Below are 24,763 nucleotides of genomic sequence, written 5' to 3'. Positions count from 1 at the left end.
AAAGCATGTTAGTAAAAAAAAATTGTGGCAGTATTAAATTCATAAGATGTCACAGTGGTAACAGCTAAAAATTGAATGCAATACCAAACCCTCCAAGTGTAAAAAGCATTTTTAAAAATTCAATGCCAATATTTACAAAATAAATTATAAAACCTCATCAATACATCTGTCTTACCTCAGTGCCAACACCACCAGCTTTCATTAGTCAACATATAACACCTAAGATACAATGACTTTAAAATTTTATTTCAAAGAATGAAGGTATCTATACTTTTTGTTTAAATATTTACATGGTTTAAAATACAAACATCAAAAGATACACATTGAGAGCTAGAGATATAGCTAAACTGGTAGAATGTTTGCTTAGAACACAAAAAGCCCAGGGTTTGATCCCCAGCACAGCATAAAGCGGGAATGTTGGTACAAACCTGCAATCACAGTACTTGGAAAGTTCAAGATCATCCTCAGTTACCTTACAGATGAGAAATACTTTCAATTTGCTCTTTTATTTGACAAACCATTAGTTTATGGCTTCTTTCAATTCTTCTGTCTGTTTCCAGATTCCTTCCTTCCCAGTTTTCAGGCACTCAGAAAGCAAGTCCACACTTGAATGTTTTCAAAAGAATTAAATCTTTTTAAGTAAGAAAAAGTATTATCATCCCTTCTTTTATATCCAAAGTACTTCTACCAAACTATAGCACAATTTCTTGAATAAGGGACTATTTCTAGGTCCAGTTACCCTAACTGAAATAGTAATTTAATAAAGTTGTCTCCTACAACAGCACAATCTGTTCCCCTCTTCTGATCCCTACTCTGTAACTGTGCCCCTTTCCATGTGCAAATTTAAGCATCTCAGCCACACAGGATGCACCTTTCTCTGGGTCCGAAACCAGGTTTCTAACCAGGGGAGAGTTGGCATTCTCACTGTTGGAAGAAAACCATATGTTTGCTATATGGGCTGATTATTCTTCTTTAAAAACACTACATCTTTCACTCTGTGCTTCCTCTGAAGTTCTGCTATTAAAAGGAATGAACTGGGGAAACTCATGAACTTGTTAGTTTTAATATTTCAACTGTTCAATTGACTTCAACACTCTCAAAACTTTATTAATCTGGCCTTTCTGCTTTCTGAAGACTTGGCGAACTGAAAAATCTAAGAGCTTTACTATTTTGTTGGGGTTTATGAGATTAAACAACTTCCTGCCTCTTTTAATGTACCCTTACTTGTCAGAAATTAGGAAAGGAGGCTCCAATGCTGCTGCTGTCGTCCTACCCAAGGCAGCAGGATTCTATTTGTCTATAAAGACGCTCTCCGTCCACTACTCCACAGCATACTAGGTTAGCAGGTAACAGCACAGCTCCTAAGCAGTGTGCTCTCCCTAGCCCACAGAGACTGGTGGTACACCAAGTTCTAACTTTCAGCCTTTCAGCACCCAGGTTTGGTTAGCTGAAGGCCACAGAAGGCACTGCCAGGCTCCAGTATCCTTTTTTTTCTTTTTAATCCTGGCATGCTACCAAAACACTACCATTTTCTAAGTCTGCTGAAGGAAAGGGTTTAAAACGCAGAGTTAAGGAGTGAAATGACTCTTATGAAAGCGCTGAGAGGCTTTCTTTTTAAAGGAAATCAGAACATTGTTTCTAAATACTGGAATTATCTTGGCTCTCTAGAAGAATTCAAGTTTGAAACAGAATTAAATATTTGTGCTTGATTAACTTGAAACTTAAACAAAAGCATTATCTCTGAAAGATCAACTACCTAATGTAAGGAAAATCATTTTAAATTATCCAAATATTGACTATTACAAATAGGTACCAAACCCTTCTAGTTAAATGGGCACAGGAACAAAAGCACGAGGTGTCACTCTGCTTTTTGTTTTGTTTTGAATGATCAGGGGAATGAACATTTCATGCAAGTAACAACATAAAAACCCAAGATCAGCCCTGCCGCCCTGAGAATCATAGAACAAGCAACAATCCAAAGATGATATTTCCTATCAATGTAAATTAACTAGATGACAAGTTCCTCTGATAATGGGGGTGGAGGGGTCCACTACAATGGTGGTGCTCAGGCTAGCATTGGCTCTGTTCAGCCAGGCCAGCTGCAATTAAATTCATACTGTTTTCTTTCTGAGACTACATCAAACAGTGCAAGTGGAAGATGTCAATATCAACTATCTTGAGTGATATCAGCATGGGCAGAATAACTCTAGACTATGATCCAAGGAGGGCAAGAATTTTAAATCTCAATGACATGACTGAATCTCAGTCATGAGACACTGACCTTCCCTGGGACTCTGTTCCTTTAAGAAATGAAGTACTAAGGCTAAGCCATTAAATGTGTGTAAGAACCATCCCTCCCAAACTATGTTTACCCTGCGCTTCCAATAATCTGATATGTTTTAATTTTATATGCAATATAACCCAATAATAGGTTATAAATGACTCTTTAAAATATGCTTAGTACAACAAGGAAAGCAAATAATGACATCTTTAAGGCTTCTAAAATTGGCTTCTGTGGAATCAACTAAAAAAAATCCTCTGCAAATGCAACCCATCATCTGTAACGCGTGAATTACTCTGAGACACAAGAGCGTTGTGTTCTGCTTACTTGGTAAAATCAATAGAAGAGAGCAAAATCAGCAGTTTACTATGTACCCATGTTCCAGAATGTATCTGGGTAGGAGGGGAAAAGAACAGAGACACTGTGCAAATTAATTTGGTGCTGCCTACTGATGAGGCACCCTGACAACCATTCTGGGAAGAGATAATGGAGTGCTGTCTAGTCATCATGAAGGTAAAAACTGAAAACCAGACTCATACAGGGAAGCAGAGCCCACTTCGCTGCTCTTCACCTAACTTTAACATTCAGTTCTTACCAACTCAGGAAGCAGTAATAATCTAAAATGAAGCCAGATGAAAATCCTCACACTGAAACAGGGAAACATCTGGGCGGGAGGGAATGAGTAGCTTAGGTATCCCTATAGAGAAGAGCGTCAGCTCCTTGACCTTCAGCCTTCATCCATGAAAGCAGTTATTATATTTACGCTTTCTCAACACACTTTCTATTTTGAACACACTTGCATTCCATCCTAGCTCACCCTTTCCTCGGGCTCTCAGGGTTAATACCTACCTGCTCCTCTGATTTAAAGAAAACTAGTGTGGCAGTGACTATAACAACAAAATCCCAAGCAGCCAGCTAAAACCACAAAATTCCAACAGTATAATGTAAATGACACATCGTTTTTACCCCATCCAATTTTATACACCAGTACAAGAATAAAGATTTTATGATTTCAATTTTTTAAAAGTAAATGAGAGTTAGCTGCTAACTGGCCACCACCTTGGGGGCCTGGGAATATTGATTCAAACCATTACTGCATGCTTAACAGTTAGAAGGAACTAGGAGTTCCTTCAGTCTCTCTAACTTTTCTCAAAGTGCTCTGAAAAGCACTTTTTTTGTTCTTCGTTTTTCTCAATGAATAATTAAATTCTTCAACAGTTGAAAATTGATCTCATTTTTATGAATCAAACTAAGCACATGAAGACGTATCTTGGGACAAGAATTTCTCAAGTAATTGTCAATAACCAGCAACGCACTTTAAAAAGTTCAGCTCACCCAGCTGGTGGGCAGCAGACTCAGGCCTCACAGGCAGGGGTCTGACTGTGGTGCCTGCACTGCTCCTGCATCCATCACATACACGCCATCACTAATTGTGCCTTCAGTCCCTACCGCTTCCCCATCTCACTGGAAATCACAGTTTTCTCCATTTCTTGCCTCCAAAGATGTTTTGCTTGGAAAGCTCTTCTCATTCTTTGGTATTCCAGTCAGGTGCCTAATGTCTCCTGCCTACAGCCCAATCAATGGAGGCATTCTTAATTGAGGTTCCCTTCTCTCAAATGACTCTAGTTTGTATCAAACTGACATAAAACTATCCAAGACAATTAATTCTTTATCAATTTGATATACAAACGCATCACTGTAAAGCCGTATCTTTCCTTTTTTTGTTTATTCATAAGGGCACACATTAATCATATAAACATCACAATACAAAACATTTTACAAACTTAAAAAGTCCTACAGTCTTACAAATTCTAACGCTTTAAAAGTTTATTTAAAAGGTCTTACCCAGAGACCTAGGAAAGAATCAAACACAACTGGGGGGAAAAAAAGCATTGTAATGATACCTAATGATATTCTATTATACTCATAAACTGGTGACTAGCCCAATTGCCATCAGAGAGGTTTCATCCAGCAATTGATGGAAACAGATGTAGAGACCCACAGTCAAACATTAGGTGGAGCTTGGGGAATCCTGAGGAAGAGGAGGAAGGATTGAGGGAGGTGGTCAAGGTCATGACAGGTAAACCCACAAAATCAACTAATCTAAAGCTCATAGAGGCTCACAGAGACTGACTGAACCAATAACTATGGAACCTGCATGAGACTGACCTAGGCCCTCTGCATGCATGTTAGTTGTGTAACTTGGTCATTTTGTAGAACTCCTAACAGTGGGAGCAGGGGCTGTCTCTGATTCTTTGCTGGCTTTTGGAATCCTAGTCCTTATACTCAGTTGCCTATGACTTGGTCCCCATGGGGAGAACTCTATCTCTGGTTTTCTGAGGGCAGAAACTCAAGCAAGAAAGGAACCTGAAGGCAGGAGCTGATGCAGAGGCTGTGGAGGGATGCTGTTTACTGGCTTGCTTTCCATGGCTTGCTCAACCTGCTTTCTTACAGAACCTGGGACCACCAAGCCCAGGGATAGAACCACCACCAACAGGCTAGGCCTACCCATCAATTGCTAATTAAGAAAATACCCTACAGGCTTGCCTATAGCCTAATCTTATGGAGGCAACTTCTTAACAGGGTTCCTTCTCTCAGATGAGAGAGATGAGAGAATGAGAGATGAGAGATGAGAAGAAATGGGAGAGATAAGAGAGAGATGAGAGAGATGAGAAGAAATGAGAGAGATGAGAGCAATGAGAGAAAGAGAGTTGAGAGAATGAGAGATGAGAGAATGAGATAGAGAGATGAGAGAGATGAGACGAGATGAGAGAGATGAGAGAAAGAGAGTTGAGAGAATGAGAGATGAGAGAATGAGATAGAGAGATGAGAAGAGATGAGAGAATGAGAGAGATGAGCGTGTGTAAAACTGACATAAAACTAACTAGCACAATCAGATTATCCAAAGAAAACAATAGTTAATTTCTACCAGTGTAAACTACCTGATAGAAGAAATCCCCTTATTTCCTGGCTATATCCTTGGTCAAGGAGCACTGGAGAAGACAACAAACCCTCTGGACTTTCACAGTCCTGAGAGGCACCACTCAGAGCACTGTTACAAGTGTACATGCATTAATAAAGAAGATGGTGACTGAAAAGGGCAAAACACACTGTTTGAAGCCTGCATATCTTCCATTAGGGTAGAACATAAAGGCCAGGCCACATCTCTTATAGAGTGAGATCACTGTGGGCCTCTCCCCAGAGGACATCCAACTTCTAGGTCCCACCCACAGACCATTCTAACTGCCCTAACAGATAGACCCTGTCCCCAACCTACAAAGTAAAAAAAGTCCAATCTCTGGACTTAAAAATCACACAAATCTCCATCCTGGAAAGCTTCACACTGAAAAGTTTCACCCCCTCTCCAAGAAACTATATATACGCCCTGTCTTCTGCTCAGTTCTCCGCTGTTTCTCACCCAAGCAGAGGCACCCACCCTCCTGGTGTTTTCCCTCCGAATCTATCTCTTGTGTAAGGTTTGTTGTGCAGTGTGACTTTGTGGTATCCTTGGCTCCTGACTGTCAGGATATCTTTCCATCCAAGCTGCAATGCTTACAACCACTGTGTGAAAATTCAAAGTACTAGCAAAAGGTAATAAAAGTAACTTCTAAAATAATTATTTTCTCATGCTATGTCCTAAATTTATAACAAAAGTGAATTTTTATAGACTATGTTCAGACAAGATTCTACTGAATTATAAGTGTGTGTGTGTGTGTGTGTATAAAGTATTAAATAAAAGGAAAGTATCAGGCATGATGGGACACACTTATAATACTAGAACTTAGGATAAGGCAGGAAGAGCAACTAGATCCAGGACAGCCTGGTCACAGATCATGTCTCAAAACAAAAACAACCAAATAAAAGGAAAATAGAACATTTCGATAACTAAATTCACTAAAGTTCTAAAGCAGTTGTCCAATTTCTCACAGAAGAAATTGATTTCGATGACATTAGTTTTCCAATACTCAATATTCCCTGAATATTTTAACACTAATACCAATGATGCAGGTGCTAAAGGCACTTTAAAACAACAACAACCTGGGGTTGGTGAGATAACTCAGTGGACAGAGGTGACTGCCATCAAGAGTGGCAATCTGAATTCAATTCCTATAACCCACATGGTGGACAAAAAGAGCTAACTCCAGCAAATTGTCCTCTGATTGCCACACATGTGTTGTGGCATTTGCACGCCCACATACATACACACACAAAAAATAACTTTAACAATTTAAAAATAAGTAAAATGCTGGAGGTGTGCCTCTGTGGTAGAGTAGTTGCCTAACATGCAAAACACCCTGGGCTCAGTTTTCAATACTAAAAGTAGTTCGCTTTTAACTTAAGGGTGATTTTACAATCACAGAAAAGTTACAAAGTACAGAAAGCACCCATATACCTTACTTCCAACTTCCTCCACTGGTAACATGCTACATTAGGGTCATATATTAGTATAGTGGTATATTATTTGTGCTTTAATAAAAAGCTTGCCTGGAGATCAGAGGGCAAAGCAGCCACACTAGTCAGCCATACCGGTCAGGCAGTGGTGGCACACACCTTTAATCCCAGGACTCGGGAGACAGAGGCAGAGGCATCTCTGGGAGTTCAAGACCACCCTGGGCTACCACAAGATCAATCCAGAAACAGATCCAGGTGGTTGTGGTTCACATCTTTATCCCAGTGTTTGGGGTCACACACCTTTAATCCCAGCACTAGGAATGTGGAGACAGGAGTGATATGGGTGGGAGGAGAGAAGAATATAAATGGGAAGAGACAGGAACTCACTGGAGTGTAGAGTCAGGATTCATGGAAATAGGATTTACCCAGATTTGGTAGAGGTAAAAGGTCTCTCTAGTGGCTGGCTGCTTTGCTTTTCTGATCTTCAGGTTGAACCTCAATATCTGTCTCTGGGTTCTTATTATTCATGCTACATATTAGCTCCATCAAATGAAGTAAATGGTAATCCATTTGTTACTAACTGAAGCACATTTTCAATCTTTACCTAATATCATTTTTCTACCCCAGAATTCATGCGGGCTACATTACATTGATTTGTCATGTTGAGTTTCACAGACATTCTTTGGTTTTGATGGCCTTGACATTCTGGAGATTGGTCAAACATTTTATAAAATGACTCTCAACCCTCAGTGACTCCCCTGCTCCCCAATGTGACTTGGGCTGTTGGGTTTTGAGGAGGAAACATAGAGATAGAATAGTCCTTACATTTCACAGAGCACGTGCTATCTACGTTGCACAACTATTAATGCTGACATCATAATACTTCCATCTCTAGGAAGCCAAATTCAAGTTTTCATTTTAATACTTCCAATTCCAGTCCAGTACTGCATGGATGTTTTATCCATTTGTTTGTAATCCCCCATTTTAGCAGAGGAATCTGGCTGTACCTTAAAAACTAGCACTGCAGAAAATAATACACTAAACTACAGACAAGTAGAACTAAAATAAAGCCTTCCAAAATGGCAAGTTGAGTTAAAACAAGAACACTTCAAGAAAGCAGGATAATGAGGAAAGATACCCCACCCCCAGGCAATCAAAGAACTTCTAGTCCCACACTAACGCTCATCTACCTAAAGCGGGGAGAGTTTTATTTGCACACTGGTAAACTCCAGTTTCATGATGGATTATTATGTATTTGGTTTATTATGACATGAGATGAAAAAAGCACAGTTTCTAGTCAACACATTTTCTGTTTTCTACCTGTGGGCCTATTTGGCACAGAGCTTTCTGGATAATCTGTCTGTTTGTCACCCAACACTCTCTACAGTTTTTCAATAGCCCACAGGCATCTCTATGCTCCTCTTCTGGGCAGCAAAGGTAACTGTGCATGGAGATAGCTGCAGAGCACAAGGAGCTCTGGAACCCCACATTTATTATTCCCTTTTGTAGACCAAGGCTTAAAAAGCCCCATCTGTACTCATAAAATGTACCAAAAGCCAAAACCCTATTCCTACCTTTAATTAACATCACCACCTAGACTCAGCAGCTCTCCTTGTACCCTCTCCCTATCCCTCCAGTGTGCCAGGCTTGGCCTCACTGTTGCAGTGCACTCAATTTCCCCAGGATGAAACCTCAGTCAGACAATGGCATCTGGTGACATGCACCCTAAATGCTGTCTTTCCTTTCACTTCCCACTCCCAATAAAGTCGGGTGTTTTACTTTCACCCAAGTCCTCCTGTCAGGTCTGTTCCCTCGGGGCTAAGTACATACTTCTCTTTAGAGTTTAACAACTAACATTTTCTTTAAAAGGTGTGGGTTCCTTGAGGGCTCTACAGTCAAACAGGTGGGTTAAATCTGACTTGCCACATACTTCCTGACTAATCTCACTCCTGGCCATTTCATTTCCACGTCTTCAAGGAGCTAAGATTGAATATCTTACAGCACCACCAGCACTAGAGAGCACCAGAGGAAGCACACACAGCTCAGTGCCTCCTGAACAAGGCTTCACCATTCTGTAGTCTTGATCAATGCAACAGAACTATTCAGGAGGCTCTAAGCAGGAACACAATAACTGGATATTCTTGAGTCAAAAAAAAAAAAAAAAGAACCATTAGTTTTTCAGCATAAAACATCAAGGGACACACTCCAGGACTTGAATTCTTTCATCTCAAAAGCTCCCTACATGGCTTGCCTGCACTACAAGGCCTGAGTAAAGCCACACCTATACTGTCAAGTCCATCTGCACCCTTCTGACTATGAGAGAACACACTGGCTACTTAGAAAGTGCTTCCTGTGCTCCTCACTAAGCATTGTACTCGGCTGCCCTTACCCAGAACCAATGGGAACAGTATCATTCTTAGATGAAGGTCCCAATGTCATTTTTTTGCTTTAAACTATCTCCATTATTTTCCATTTCCCTCAGAAGAGAGGATAAAATTTAACAACTAACATTGTCTTTAAAAGGTGGTAATAAGTTGTTTTTTGCTTGTTTTAAGTCCCCCGCCCCGTCAATTATGACTCTCAAGTTTCCAAGACAGCTCTTTCAGAAATAAATGAAAGGGAAGAAAAGTTCTATGAAACTAGAAAACACAAGCCGTTAGCTAAGTGTTCTTTGGCATGGGCCCAACACCCTGTGTCTATACTTGTGAGGGATTTCTTTCATAAAGACGCTGTTCCTAATATAATACAAAAAGAGAAGTCACCTTTTTTCTCCTATATTTGGAAGTTACAATGTTATTAATTCACATATTAATGACTCAGATTCTTTTATGCCCTATCCTCACATCTATGGGAAGGCTCACCTACCTGAGCTAGGGCGAACTACAAAGCTAATCTAATGACTCAGATTCTTTTATGCCCTATCCTCAGCATCTATGGGAAGGCTCACCTACCTGAGCTAGGGCGAACTACAAAGCTAATCTTTATAAGCATTAAAAGTCACAACTGCCCATGCACTTTAATACACTGGCTCAGTTAACGATATGCAGCAAGCTCTGACAATAGGTTGAACAAATTAAATGGAAACTATATTCATCACCCTATGTAAACTCATGGGGTCATACTACTTTTAAAGTTAATTGTCAAAGCATATGTCTTCCTTTTTAGAGCATGTCCTAGATTTATAAAAATCAGTCATTTTGTTTACAGTATAACAACCAAAATTATTTCACAATGGATGAATTTTTTCCAGAAGACTCAAAATTTCAATGATTTCAAACCTACAAGCCCCAGATCTTCCAGTTGTTAACAGTCTATCACATCTGTGTTGTTACACATATACGAAATGCTCAACCATAGAAAGCAAGTTGCTGCCATTGTTATCTGTCAGTGTGCCTTTCTTAAAGACGAATTCATACAAAAAAATTGAACACTGCTACAGTAAGAATCCAGAGAACCTATTGTATTTCTCCACTCATGCCAAAAGACAGTGTCTTTTTCAAATTAAAAAACATTTTTCCAAAATAATGATCTAAAGATTCTTCCAAGAAAAAGTATGACACAATTCACAAATCATTCCTTCATGAAGATAGTGTCTCTCTTCTCTATGGTCATAATCAACAGCATCTTTGCTTCTAATTTAGCCTTCAATAAAAATGCAGTGTCCATGGTTTGCCAAGAATCAGCTAGCAAAAGTACTCTTTTTTTGATTAACGAGAACAATAAGCTAATTTATAGAAACTTGAACAAGTCTCTTGAACTCCCGGAAACCATCTAGCAAGGAACTGTACAGCAATCCAAAATTCCTATTCATCTGTTTACCATCTGTTTGCAAGCCAGCAGAAGATCAATATAGTATTAACAAAGTGTGTGCTTGACGCCAGCAACAAGCCCACTTTATTATAATAACTATTTGAATTGGACACACACACTGAATCTTAAGATTGTTCTTAGTTGTCAATCTTCCATGTTATTTAAGCTTGAATACCACTCTAGCACAAAGAACACTGACCTCATCATTCAACATGGTCAGTTCTATGCTGTGTAGACAACAAGGCTGCAAAGAAAGACAATTCACAGGTTTCCACTCACAAGAAACATGACATTTCCCTGACAAAGAAATTAAAATGCCATAGTACTACTGCTGAAAAAAATAAAGAACCCATTTAGTTACACCTATGCCTATCTGTGGAAGGCATATTTATGAATGTGCTAGTATTATTTCAAGCTAACTAAATTATGAAACTTTACTCTTTAATTCAACTTTTCTATTTTTCACAATGGACATACATAATATATAAGTATTTTTTTAAAGTTTGCTGCAAATGTTCTTTAATATGTCAGTATGCCTTTCTTAAAAACCAGTCCATATAATTACCAGAGCCAAACAACTTTCAAAATCAAGAAGTTGAATTCTGCTACAGTAGCAGAATCTGGAAATCTTATTCCTATTTCTCTAATCATGCCAAAAGATAGTGTCTCTTTCAAGTTAAAAAATACTTTTTCAGCCAGGCAGTGATGCTACATACCTTTTAGCCCAGCACGTGGGAGGCAGAGGACAGCCTGGCTTACAGAGTGAGTTACAGAATAGCCAGGGCTACACAGACAAACCCTGTCTTAAAAAATCCTACTTTAATAACCTAGAGAGTCTTTTTAAAAACAGCATATAATTAATATAATAAAATGGTCATAAAAAAGACTGAAATGTTTGATAAAATGCAAAACATGCAGATAGAAACATTTCACTATATGCTGTGGGAAAATGGTCTTGTATTGGTTTAATAAAATGCTGATTGGCCAGTAGCCAGGCAGGAAGTATAGGGGGGCAGCAAGAACAGGAGAATTTACCAAGCCACGTGGTTAACAAGAATTATGGGCTAATTTAAGATATAAGAAAGAGCTAATAGGTCAACCAGTTTATAATTAATGTAGACCTCTGTGTTTCTTTGGGGCTGAACGACTGTGGGACTGGGAAGGACATAAATCTCAGTCAACAACTATAAAAGAAAATAAATGCAATCCTAGGTTTATTTATGACCTATGATGGCGAAATGTTAGGTGATGAACATTCCATTCACTTGCCAACCAACCATGTTGTTAAAAAGAAAAGGATGACACAATTTTAGGGTTGCAGAAGATCTCAACAAAGTCACTATAGTATTCCATCTCCCTTCCCTTTGGTGCCTGAATATGCAAAAGATAAAACTGACAAAATAAACATTCCATCCTTTTGACAGGCTATGATTTTACTATGAAATTAAGTTTTAACTGGGCTCTTCTCACTCTGAATTCTTTCCCTGAATTCCACAGTGATAACAACAATCAAATGTGCATCTCTTGAACTACTTAAGTTCTGGAGTCACTAAATGATACTGGCACGAACTCTGGGACAGTCTTATGCCAGGCCACCATCGTCCTGCACTTCATGTTTTCCAATTAAACGATGGGAATTATGTCTAAACTAAGTTAAGAACCTTACTCATAGTCAAAGGCTGCATTTCAAAGTTCAAGACAACGCTAAAAGCAAGGCAAAACATACTATGTGACAAGTGAAGGAGTAAAAACAGAGGCCAATTTAACTACAGTATTTTCCTCCCATATAGAAAATTTAATTTATACACAACCAGAGAGTGCTTTTAAGACTGAAGTAATAAAAGGTTGTTTTTTAAAGATCAGCTTTATTTACTTATTTATGTGTGTATGCATACGCCCAGTGGCCGTGGAATCCAGAAGAGGATGTCAGATCCTTGGAGCCAGAGCTACAGGTGTTTGCACTATTTTCAGTTTGTTACTTAGTTCCACAGTTCAAACTCCAATCCGCATGATTGCATAGCAAGGGCTCTTAAATGCTGACCCCCTCTCTCGTGCCTCAACATAGGTTTTTAATACCATTTTATAAAAATACAACTGAAAGTCATTAAAGTATCCCTAAAATATATCCATCTCCACATCTTCGTGTTTGCTAAGCACCTATAAGGTTTTAGTCTTCCCACACAAACTCATGTTCTCTAAGGCATCATCAGCAGTGGTACAGCATAAGTACCTAGGGAGTTCATCTAAAGTACTCACCCATTCTGCTAACTGAGCTTCTAGGTATTTCTCATATTTCTTTTTAGTATTTTTTTCTTTTATCAAAGATGTATTTGTTTGTTTATTTAGTGTACATATATGTCTACATGAGTTAATATGCACTCCATGTATACAGATGCCTGTGAAGGTCAAAGGGCATTGGATACACTGGAATTGGAGTTACAGGAAGTTGTGAGCTGCCTGATGTGGGTGTTGGGAATCAAATTCAGGTCCTCAACAAGTGCTCTTAACCACTAAGTCACCTCACCAGCCCCATCTCAGCCATCTTCTCTGTGGCCTGAAGATGAGTGTCTACTCAAAGGCAGTACACAGCATATGAGAACCTGACAGCTGAAAAGCACTAACAGCCCTTTGCCACAAGCAAATGAGTCATGGTCCATTATTGCTTTGAAATTTCTTCCATTAGCTGGGCAGGGTGGCTCATATCTTTAATCCCATTACTCAGGAGGCAGAAGCAGGTGGATCTCTCTGAGTTCAAGGACAGCCTGACTATACAGCAAGTGCTGTATAATAGAAAGGCCTTGTCTCAAAGAAAAGAAATTTCTTCCATTTATTTTAAGGGATGTGACAGAATTATTTTTACTGCCTTTAGTTAAATATGTAACAGGCAATCCCTAATACATGGTTCATTAACAAAAATGTTATGAGTCTCTCTAAAGTTGCATCTTTCTTAACTAGATTCTGTGAAGAACATATTTTTAACAAAAATATAGAACTACCATCTATCCAATAATGAATACACCTCATTAATATCATACTATACCCTGCTGCACAATAACAGTTATTCTTAGTGGGCCATGGGTGGCTATGTGTGTATAAACACACACTCACACACATATAACCAATTATAATATGCATTAATTGAGGTCTAAATTTATTTTTAAAACTTTTTGAAGACTGGAGAAATGGGTCAGAAGTTAGATTGCAATTGTTGTGTTTGAAGAAGACCCAGGTTTGGTTCCTAGTACCCATACGGTAGCTCATAACCATCTGTAAGTCCGGTTTCAGGAATTCATTGTCCTCCCCTGGCTTCCAAAAGCACCAGGCATGTACATGGTGCACAGACATACAGACAGGCAAAACATTCTTACACATAAAATAAACCTTTAAAGGAAAAAGAACTTTTCCAAATTGTTGGATTATGCTAGACTGCAGCATCTGAGAACTGAATGAGTATCATTCAAGGCCCTGTTTCAAACAGAAAACAAAGGTCAATCCTAGCATTGTTACACTCATTTCCTTCTTAAATGTGTCATAAGGATAACTCCATTTAACCCTTACCAAAAGAAAGGCACTGGGGAGGACAGGGAATTATTTGTCAGTTATAATAGTACCTAAGATGTAGGTCCACAGGAAGGTACATAAAGAGGAGGCCAATACCTTACTGAGTGGCAGCAGAACAGTATGTGACTGACTGTAAGTACAAGAAGATATCTCACCTCTTTCCATAAGCAGTGAGTTATAACAGGACTTTGAAGTAATGTACTTCTATAAACATTTTCTATTATGGTCTGGATCTTGAATGTCTCCTATATCACATGGTTATAGAGCAAGTTCCTAGACAGGGGCTATGGGAAAGTGGTAGAACCTTTAGGAGGTGTGGCCTCATGAAAGCCCCTTAGGTCATTTAAGGGTGTGCTACTGAAGGAAAGGTAAGGACCCAGTTGCTTCTCCCTCTTTCCCGACTCCTCCTTTCTTTTTTGATTCTTGTTCATGAAGTGAATGGTTTTGTTCCATCACACACTGCTCCTGCCATAATATGTTGATTCACTACAGGACCAAAGCAATAGAGTCAATTGATCATGTATTGGGATCTCTGAAAGAGTATGTTTGGTTGGTTGGTTGGTTGGTTGGTTGGTTTTGGTTAGTTATTTTATTTTTTCAAGACAGGATTTCTCTGTGTAGCCCTGGATGTCCTGAAACTTACTCTGTAGACCAGGCTGATATCAAACTCAGAGATCTGCCAGCCTGTCTCCTGAATGCTGGGATTAAAGGCATGCACCAACATACCCAGCTGAATAAGTTAAAGTAACATTTCCTCTTTATAAATTGAGCGCTTCTGATATTTTCTTACAACAGAAAGCTAACTTGCACATGAACACATGGTAGCAAGAAGCTTATTTTACTTTTCCCTCAATCATATTCCTTTACCCTTTCTACTAGTAAAAAGACCATCTACCTCCTATGTATGGTTTCTTATGTAGCCCTGGCTGGCTGGAACTTCTTATGTAGACCAAACTAGTCTGGAGCATTATGCCTTCCTTTGTCCTGAATTCTGAGATTAAAGGAATGTGCCACCACATTCAGTCTCAATATTTTCTTTGTGACAAAATACTTAACAAAAGCAGCTTAAGGAGGAAGGAAGAGTTTAATTGGCTCATGGTTTGAGAGTACACTCTATTAGAAGGCAGGAAAGGCAGAAGCAATATGTGGTGGCTGTATTGTCTAGTGTCCATGCAAGAAAAAGAATGAGATAAATGCCTTTCCATTCAGTCAGGGCCCCAGCACTCAGGAAGTAGACGTCTATGCATTCAAGGCAAGCCTGATCACACAGCAACTTACAGACCAGCCAGGACTATACAGTGAGATTTTGTCTCAAAATAAATAAATAAATAAATAAAATGGAGGGAGGGAGGGGAAGAAGAGTAATCCAATCATATTTTAAAAATACTTTTCCAGGACCAACCATATAACTCAGCGGTAAAGCATTTGCACATACAAGCTCATAGGTAGGTTCAATACCCAGTACTAAATAAAACTTATATATTTAATATTTTCAAAATTGTCCATCACTAAATATTTAATTTTTAAAAATCATACCAATCGATTCCATGCATTGAGGTTAACTATTTAAAAATTTCTCTTTCCTATGTGCACTAGCTTTCTTTCTGATCAGTTCCTTATGTGTTTTCTTAGCAAAAAAAAAAAACCCCAAAAACCAACAAAAAATCCCCCCAAAAAAACCCAAACAACAACAAAAAAAGAAAAAAGAAAAAGAAAACAAACTAAAGAAAAATCTTGCTGCCTATCATGTTTGCTCTATCAACTCTAAAGGGAGAAAGAAAGCGAAGTCACTTTATGATCACTGTGCTACCCTCCCACAGCCCAGCTATCACTATGAAGACGACCAAAGAAATGAGGAGAAATGAAAGAGAACTAGCACGGACCATGAGACACTCCTCTAGATCAGCAGTTCTCAACCTGTGGGTCATGACCCCTTTGGGGGTCACATATCAAACTTCCTGCCTATCGGATATTTATATAACAATTCATAACAATAGCAAAATTATAATTATGAAGTAGCAACAAAATAATTTTATGGTTGGGTCAACAACATGAGAAGCTGTATTAAAGGGTCAGAGCATTAGGAAGGCAGAGAACTATTGGTCTAGATGATTATTGCTGACTGTCAACAGGATCTGGAAAGATCTAGGAGACAAGCCTCCAGGCACACCTACAAGGGTTCATCTTGATTAGGCTCAATGGGATGGGAAGACCCATCCCAGCAATGGGCAGGACCACTCCCTGGACGTGGGTTGTGGACGCTGTGAGAAGAAGAAAGTGACTGAGCACAGCACTCATCCTTCCTCCTCTCCTAACTGTTCGTGTGTCCAGCTGCATCAAATTCCTGCCTCCATCATCTTCTTCCCATGAGGGCCTGCACGTCAGAACTGTCAGCCAAATTAACCCTTCTCCTTAAAGTTGATTTTGTCAAGAAATCTTGTTACAGCAGCAGGAAAGTACGATGAAAGAAGCAGAGGTATAAAAGAGCCGGTCTCTACACACTCCTTACCTATTGCAGGACTCTGACTCTGAGGAGAGAAGATCAGTACAGCTAGAACAGTCATCCAGTCTCTCGGGCTCCGGCTGCACTGGGGAGTCCAGTTTGAACTGAGGAAAGTGGTTTGTTACTGAGACTGTATCCGAAAAGTTTACATTATCTTCTTGTCCTAACAAGGAAATAAAAGATTTTTTTAAAAAAAAAAAACTAAAGACAATGTTAAAATGTACACCCTCTATTTCTTTAACACTTAATAGTGTTATTTCTACTTTAAAAATAGAAGTAAAAGAACATTGGTTCTAAAGCTATAAAATAAATGATACTTTATTGCTACTAACTATCTTATTTATGTTTTCCAGGATTGATTTATTTAAACTAAAGTTTCCTTTAAAACCAGAGATAGGAATTCCTTAACATTCTAATGAAGATCCTATTAGCAGATTACTAAGGAATAATTGCTATTTCAAAATCAAAGAACAGTGACAAATTAACAAAACAGACATAAGGGAATCATACTATTTGCCACATGACATGATATCAAACATCTGGACACTTTTTAAAACCCATTAAATAAACTATTCACTATAAAGAAAAGGAAAAGCAATCAGACATAAGAATCCTGCCATTTGATCCGACACATCACATTTTTGTACATACTTTGTCATATTCTATTTTCAAAGTTTCTTTTTCTAAAGATAAAGACGCAGGGACACCTCATGGCGGTCTGAAGGACTATGACACACAGCACAGCCCAATATCTAAAACTAAAAGAATTAGCTGTGCCAAACTGTCTGTTGCCTAGGACTCTCCCTTTACAGTGTGTGCCAACATTATGGGGGTTTTCATCTGTGCTATCCTAACAATTCAGAAAATGAATAAGAAAATAAATGAATAAAAGCAGTTGTTAAGGTTTTGTTAGCAAAATAAATATTGAATAGGACAAATTCTTTAAAAACAAAACCCCTTCCCAAGTTCATATACTCAAGATTTTCAGAAATAACCCTCAATGTTTGTTATACAGAACTCATCATCTGTTGGGAGCCACCTGGAGGCACAGGTAGTCCTGCAGTTTGGAGGTAGCCACGTGGGGCTGAGCAACCCTGCCTGCACCCTTGCCTGCACATGCTCAGACCAGCAGAATGGCATTAACCAATCAGGACAGCGTTCAAGCTGCTCCACCGTTTAAAAGCAGATGCCTCGGGACCCTACTTCCTCTCTCTAAGCTTTCTCTCGTCCCTGCTCTATCTTCCCTTCCCCCAATTTTCCTCAAGGAAATGCTCCAAATAAAGATGTGACCAGAGAAGGAATTCTCGTTTTTGGTGGCGTTCATTCCTGCGGGACAGGATGGCCCCCCGCAACTGGTGCTCGAAACCCCGGACGCTGAGGGACCCTGACAACTACGCCGGGGGACCCTGAGAAAGCCCGGGAGAAAAAGCCAAGATCAGACACCAGCACAGAGAGCCTTGAATTTCAGAACTCTGAGAACATGGAGCGGTGAGTGACGTCGGTTAAAATCCCCAGAAAGGGGAGGAAAAGAAATGTAAAAAGGAATTTCAAAGGATAGGCCTAAAATAGAAAAGAAAATACAAAAAAAAAAAAAAAAAAAAAAAAAAAAAAAAAAAATCAAAGTTAAGGTATCTGAAAGAAGGTACAGAAAGCAACGGGGAAGAAAAATCCCTTAAGTTCAGTGCAGGTGGAGCTGAGAAAAAGCGAGGTTTACGGTTGGGAGATCCGCGGCTTCCTCCGTGCATACTCGCTGTTAGAGACTGGAGGCAACAGTCTCGCAGGGAGGCGAGCTTGATCACTGCCTTCCCTATTCTTAAAGAGCCACAGAGCTTTTGGAGGTGATTTTCGCCTAATTTTGTTAAGAGAGCTCAGTCTCTGGCTCTCACGTACAAAAAACTTTAATTTTTGACTGAGAAAGACAAGCTGCTTGATCGTGCTGAGAGTGCTGGCGGCAGCCGGCCCGCCTTTGAGCGGTAATGCCTGATTAGAAACATGGAAGTGGGCCGGGCGCGGTGGTGCACACCTGTGATCCCAGCTACTCAGGAGGGAGACGCAACCAGTTGCTGGCGGGGAGTTTGCTGGAGGCCTGCGAATAGCCAGGTCGCGGGCAGGCTAAAGTCCGTGTGACATCAGAGGCTATATGTCCCGGCCTTCTGGCGGGGCTATGGTTTTTGGAGGACTTTTTCAGCACCTGAGCGGACTCGCCTGACTGAGGCGGAAGCTGCGTGGTGAGCAGCGGCGCCATAGAAGGCAGAGAGGAGCTGAATCGGCTCTGCGGAAAAACTGTGTTTCCATAGCAACATGGGCGAGCGGGGAGGTGAGTTCCCAGAGAACGGGGCTCTGCGCGCGGGTGGACCGGGCAGAAGCCCCTCCACGGGTGGGCGGATGCCCCCCCTCGCCGGAGCTTGAAAAAGACTCACAGCCGGCGGTGCGAGTTCATTGCCTGAGGTGAAACGGCGAGCCCGCGCACGGCCCGGGGCGGAGCCATGCCTTTGGGCCATGCGGAGCGCGCCATTATGGGCTTCAGAGGCGGAGCTGTGGCAGCCGCCGCTGTCCGCCGCTGCCGCCGCCCTCAGCCAAGGTCGCTAAGAATTCAGTCAGATAAAAACATTTGTCGCCAAAAATTCAGTCAGATAAAAACATTTATCCCCCAAACATCGCCCCTTTGTCAGCAGGAAGTAGCCAGATGATCGACGTCCATTCTCCCTCAAAGAACTGGTCCTAATTATCATAATAAAGGCGCGTCAACCTGGTTACCATTACCTATTGCCCTTGGCAACGGGTGAAATAAACAATGTTACCTAGAGGTTTTTCCATCTAAATAGGGGAGCTGGAGAGATGGCTCAGCGGTTAAGGGCATTGCCTGCTCTTCCAAAGGTTATGAGTTCAATTCCCAATGACAACTGCTTTGGTTTTTAAACAATAGAGGGGGACTACACTACCAGTGACAGCTTCCCCCAGAGAAAGGATTTCTCTTGCATTCTTTACACTTAATTTTTAATTCAAAATTTTGCTGGTACAGGCAAACAAGATTTGCTTTTTGAAGCAGAGACCTACAGGTCTCTAAGTTCAAAACCAGCCTACTTCCAGTACTGATTGTGCTGAATTTTTACACTGAGAGTTTTTAATACTCTTAAATGTTTATTTGGGAGGAGAGTTTTGTTTATGTTTTTCTAGGAATGCTGACATACATCTGGATGCCAGCGAGACCGACCAGAGAGATAAAGAAGACGACCCAGTGGATGCTGAGTGTCCTGCTGTGGAAGATTCGTGCGGAGACAGCAGAGATGACCTTCTGGGCGGTGCCAAGAGCAGCTGTTTCACACCATCGACTTGAGCAACACCCTGTGCAACCTCTTATCTCTTACTCTACTTTGCCTTTTCCTTCCTTAGGAATGGGTGGGAGCAGAGATATCCTTGGCATGCTGCGTCTAGGTGGGGACCAGATTGGAAAATAGTTTTGCCTTATTGCTCTTAAAGACAATAATTAGGGGGAGATGTTGGGAGCCACCTGGAGGCACAGGTAGTCCTGCAGTTTGGAGGTAGCCACGTGGGGCTGAGCAACCCTGCCTGCACCCTTGCCTGCACATGCTCAGACCAGCAGAATGGCATTAACCAATCAGGACAGCGTTCAAGCTGCTCCACCGTTTAAAAGCAGATGCCTCGGGACCCTACTTCCTCTCTCTAAGCTTTCTCTCGTCCCTGCTCTATCTTCCCTTCCCCCAATTTTCCTCAAGGAAATGCTCCAAATAAAGATGTGACCAGAGAAGGAATTCTCGTTTTTGGTGGCGTTCATTCCTGCGGGACAGGATGGCCCCCCGCAATCATCAATGTAAGTTCCTAATGCTACCCAAGTACCAATAAACTACTGCCACTATTCATCAGGGAGAGAGGATGGGCCCTAACCAGTGACTTTCCATAAGGCCAAGAACATCCTCTTATAAAAAATACACCCTAAATCAGAAGGCTACACCTTCTGGTGACTGGCTATATTATAAAAAGACAAGAAAAATACAAAGCTTTTGCTTTTGGTCTGATTGTCATCACTCTCTCAACAAGTTCATCTACTCTGTTGCTGAGGTATTCCTTAACTGGAATTAGGACCTACTTCTTCAGGATTCCAACACAGGCTGAAGACTAGTAGAACTAGTTGGACTAAGTAACTACTGAATTCTTGGCCTTTACATTAGGAGACAGCCATTTTCAATTTAGCCAGTCCACAGACTGGAAGCCACTCTTAAGAAATGCCCCCACGGTGTATGTGTGCCTGTGTGTTCTATCAGTTCTGTTTCTCTAAAGAATCTAATATAGACGGTCTCCACAGAAGGAAACACACACTTAGAAGATGGTTTCCTCAACCAAGAAAACTATCCAGTACTGACAAGATGTGGAGAAATGGGAACTGGAATATACTGCCAGTGAGAACGTAAAATAATGCAGCGATTATGCAGCACAGCCTGTTGGTTCTTCAGAAGGTTAACCACGGCACTACCATATGAACCAGAAATTTCACTTAGACCTTAGACATTGTCTGGTTAGCTTAACTATCAATCTGACACAGTCTAGAACCATATGAAAGAAAACCTCAGTTGAGAAATTCCCTACATTAGTTGGCCTGTGAGCATGTCTGTGGGAGGACTGTCTTGATTGTTAATTGATGTAAGAGGACCTAGTTCAACCTAGGTAGGCAGGCCTGAAAGCTAGCTGAGTATAAACTGGTCTGAGAGGCAGGTAGTAAACAGTACTTTTCCATGGTTCCTGACATACTTCTTTGACTGTGGAGCAAATCTCTTGGCTGGAAGTCATGTCTGGAACAGCAAGCAGACCTGCCTTCAAGTTCCTGGCCCTGATATCCCTCAATAATAGACTGTGACCTGGGGTTCTAAGCTAAATAAACTCCTTCCTCCCCAAAGTTTCTTTTGGTCACAGCAAGAGAAATGAAACTAGAACAGACATGTAAAAAAAAAAAAAAAAGAACTGAAAGCGGGTCTTGAACAGACATCTGAGAACTAAAGAAAACTACAAAAACATCATACATAATTAAGAAGGCAAAAATAACTCAACAAATTAATAGATGAAATGCTGCATATGCATACTAAAGAATAAAGAAATTTTAATATTTGAAACAATATTGACAGGCAATAAAAACATTATCCTTAGAAAAATAAGCCAACATAACAAGACAGATAGTGTACACTTCTACTTGCATTAGATTCCCAAAGCAAGCAAACCCATAAGCAGACAAAACAGAGATGATCAGGACTATGTGGGAGAGCAGGGAGTGATGTGATACACCACAGAGTTTGTACGAGGGATGCTAAAAGGGTTTGGGGTATAGAAGGTTAAACAGTACTATGAAACCACTAAACAGCCACGAGTTGTGCACCTATGAATTACTAAAAATATGCCGGGCGGTGGTGGCTCACGCCTTTAATCCCAACACTCATGAGTCAGATCTCTGTGAGTTCGAAGCCAGTCTGGTTTATACAGCGAGTTCCAAGACTAGCTCCATAGCTACTGAGAAACTGTCTTGACAAAAACAAAAAACGTATACATGTTGTGTGTATTTTGTCACAATTAAGAAAAGTAGTAAGAATTTTTTGTGCCTCTTTTCCTATTATGATTCTGTTTTGCTCATGGTCTAAAGCCTTGGCAACAGAAAACATTAATCTCAAATTTAAAGCTGGATCAAAACTAAGTAATGCACTGAATGTGTTGGAATACCAGCTGCATTAGCATTAAACTCTCCATTGCAACACTTCAGCAAAGTAAACATCAGAGTTCCACAACAAAAATAATTCTCTTTGTCTTAGAATCTTCAGTAATAAATTTCACACCTAGAAAATATCCTCACACTTCGACAATCACAGAGTTTGGGATGCTTTATAACTACAAACAGGAAGACTTCAGGGGCTGTCTCTATGGGACATTCTTGCACTGTTTCCAAAGCAAGCAATATGCTACCTTATAGTCAACAACTGCTACATTAAGCTTTCTAAAAAGTACTTCTACCCCATTTCAAATGCTGAGTAACCTTATTAAATCACATTGGTTTCATATTCTTTTTACTTTAAAAAAGAGAGGACCAACAAGACGGCTCAGTGGGTAAAGCACTTGCAGCTCAGCCTAACAACCTGAATTTGATCACTGAACCCACATGGTGGAAGGACAAACAACTCCCACAGGTTGTCCTGTGATATTTTCACAGTGCACAAATGTACACACATGCACACATATACACAGAATGAATAAATAAATGTTTGAAAAAGTAACAAAATTCATTAGGCTTTTGTTTCAGTAAGTCTTACCCATGATGGCGGATGGCAGTTTCTCTGCAGGTCCATCTCTTCTCATTATTGTAGCTTTTGACATTCTGCCAGTTTTCTTGTATCCTTTTTTGGCCTGATTCACTAGAAGCTGGAATTCACTCTGATGCCTTTTACCTAAATTCAAAAGGACTGTGAATGGGTGAACCATCTACACGTGACACACTGAGAATCAGGCACAAAGTTGCTCAGTAACATCATTAGCAGAATCACCTGCACTGAATGAAGAAGCTACCATGAAGAAGACCACAGAGGGCTTAGGGGCAGCGGACAAATCTCTGTCTTTCTCTTCCCCAAAGCAAACAGGGATACATGATATAATTTGCTACTCTAGGGTTTTTTCTTCCTCCCTAAGCCCTTAGTATGTAGAGGCTTCCCACAGAGTACAAAATACAGACTGATAACCGTTTCCTCCCTCCCTCCTACCTACCCACCTTACCTTCTCATTTTGTTTCAGTGAGAAAGGGACTCAATTGATAGACTAGACAGACCTCAGATAATCCTCCTTCCTCAGTTTCCCAAATGCTAGGGTTTCAGGAATGTGACACCACACCCTGTGACTGACACTTCCAAAATAACGTCGAAAAGATGCTTTCTAATGTTCAACATACACATGACGACTAAGAATAAGTGGATTACATTAACTGGCACCGAAGAAAAGGCTCTAGAAAAGTAGTCTTACAAAAGAATGTTTTCCTAACATTTGTTTCCCAGCAGAATCCTTTTAACATTTTACATTCTCAGATCACCAATGTCTCCTGTTTTAAGATACATAACACCATCTTTACTATCACTTCAACACATAATTTCATAACCCTGACATCAAGGTCCTCAATATGGAGATTAACAACACACTCCTAGAGAACCCTCGGCGTTAGAGCACAAAAATTAGGACACTTACTTGTGAGTCTGAGCCATAGTTCCAGCAGCTGTAGTTGTACCATACTTACTGGTAACCATGGTTCAAAATAATATTGTCTGTAAATGCCCTCAAATTTTAGAAAACTAATGCTATAATGGTAAAGACAAAATTTTGAGAATTTTCCACACAGCCAATAATATGTATGTTTTAACACTTGGTTTCTTTTACATTTAGCACAATACAGAGTAGTAGGGAGTGCATTGGAATGAAGGTCTATACAGACATGTCCAGAGCTACTTTTCTGGGATCCTAACCATTCAAACAATGGTTAAACTGCAAGTTACAGGTAACCATTTTCTATAGTCATAGAAAATAATTTTCTGTAGGTATATAAAATTTCCTCAGCCACAGAATTGGCTGCAGTGACATCCCTACCCCACTATGGAAGAAGCCAGGTCTGCTTCCATGTGCACATTCATTATCAGATTCTAACTCAATTCTGACTGCTCTAATAACTCTTTTTTGTGTATCTCAAAACCATCTTCCTAATCTGCAATTGGTTTTTTAAATTCTATTTTTATTTTTTAATATTTTAAATATTTATTCATCTTTAAGTATTTAAGTATTGTTAACCTGGAAATCTGTATGTTCACCACATGTGTACTCAAGGAGGTCAGAAGAGGGCATAAGATCTACTAGAACTAGAGTTATAGATGGTTTGAATTGCCATGTGGGTACTGAAAACCCAACCTGGGTTCTCTTCAAGACCAGTAATTGCTCTTAATTTCAAGTCAGCCCCTAATAACTAGTTTTTAGGTCTCTAAAAAAATCTAATGAGATAAACAACTTCATCTGTTTCTGAAAAGCTATCCTTCAGCATGGTAAACAGCACAGAGTTATGAAACGCATCAAGTAAAAAAGAAGCTGGATTCCTGCATTCGAACACTGGCAGAGAGAGCAAGCCATTGAGGAGATTGCTTCTAATTCTAATTCTAATACGTATGTGTGCATACAAACTCCCAGTGAAA

At 40.1% G+C, this 24,763-nt stretch overlaps 1 protein-coding gene and 1 pseudogene across 5 annotated transcripts in view; one reads left to right on the top strand and one right to left on the bottom strand.

Moving 5' to 3' along the window:
- Window positions 1-24,763, bottom strand: part of Rad18 (RAD18 E3 ubiquitin protein ligase) — an 85,800-nt gene that overhangs the window by 16,100 nt on the left and 44,937 nt on the right. For all 5 annotated transcript variants that reach the window (XM_048438542.3, XM_048438544.3, XM_048438543.3 and 2 more), the window contains 2 exons: window positions 22,856-22,990; window positions 16,554-16,710 (listed from right to left, as the gene is read on the bottom strand). In XM_048438542.3, the coding sequence (XP_048294499.3) occupies window positions 16,554-16,710; window positions 22,856-22,990 (292 nt within the window). The remainder of the gene's footprint in view (window positions 1-16,553; window positions 16,711-22,855; window positions 22,991-24,763) is intronic.
- On the top strand, window positions 18,816-19,002 carry LOC148122646 (Nuclear RNase P; annotated as a pseudogene).

The sequence above is a fragment of the Myodes glareolus genome, chromosome 3 (assembly GCF_982192425.1).
Source record: "Myodes glareolus chromosome 3, mMyoGla1.1, whole genome shotgun sequence".
NCBI lineage: Eukaryota > Metazoa > Chordata > Mammalia > Rodentia > Cricetidae > Myodes > Myodes glareolus.
The sequence above is the reverse complement of the archived record's forward strand: the minus strand, read 5'-3'. Positions and strand labels throughout refer to the sequence as shown.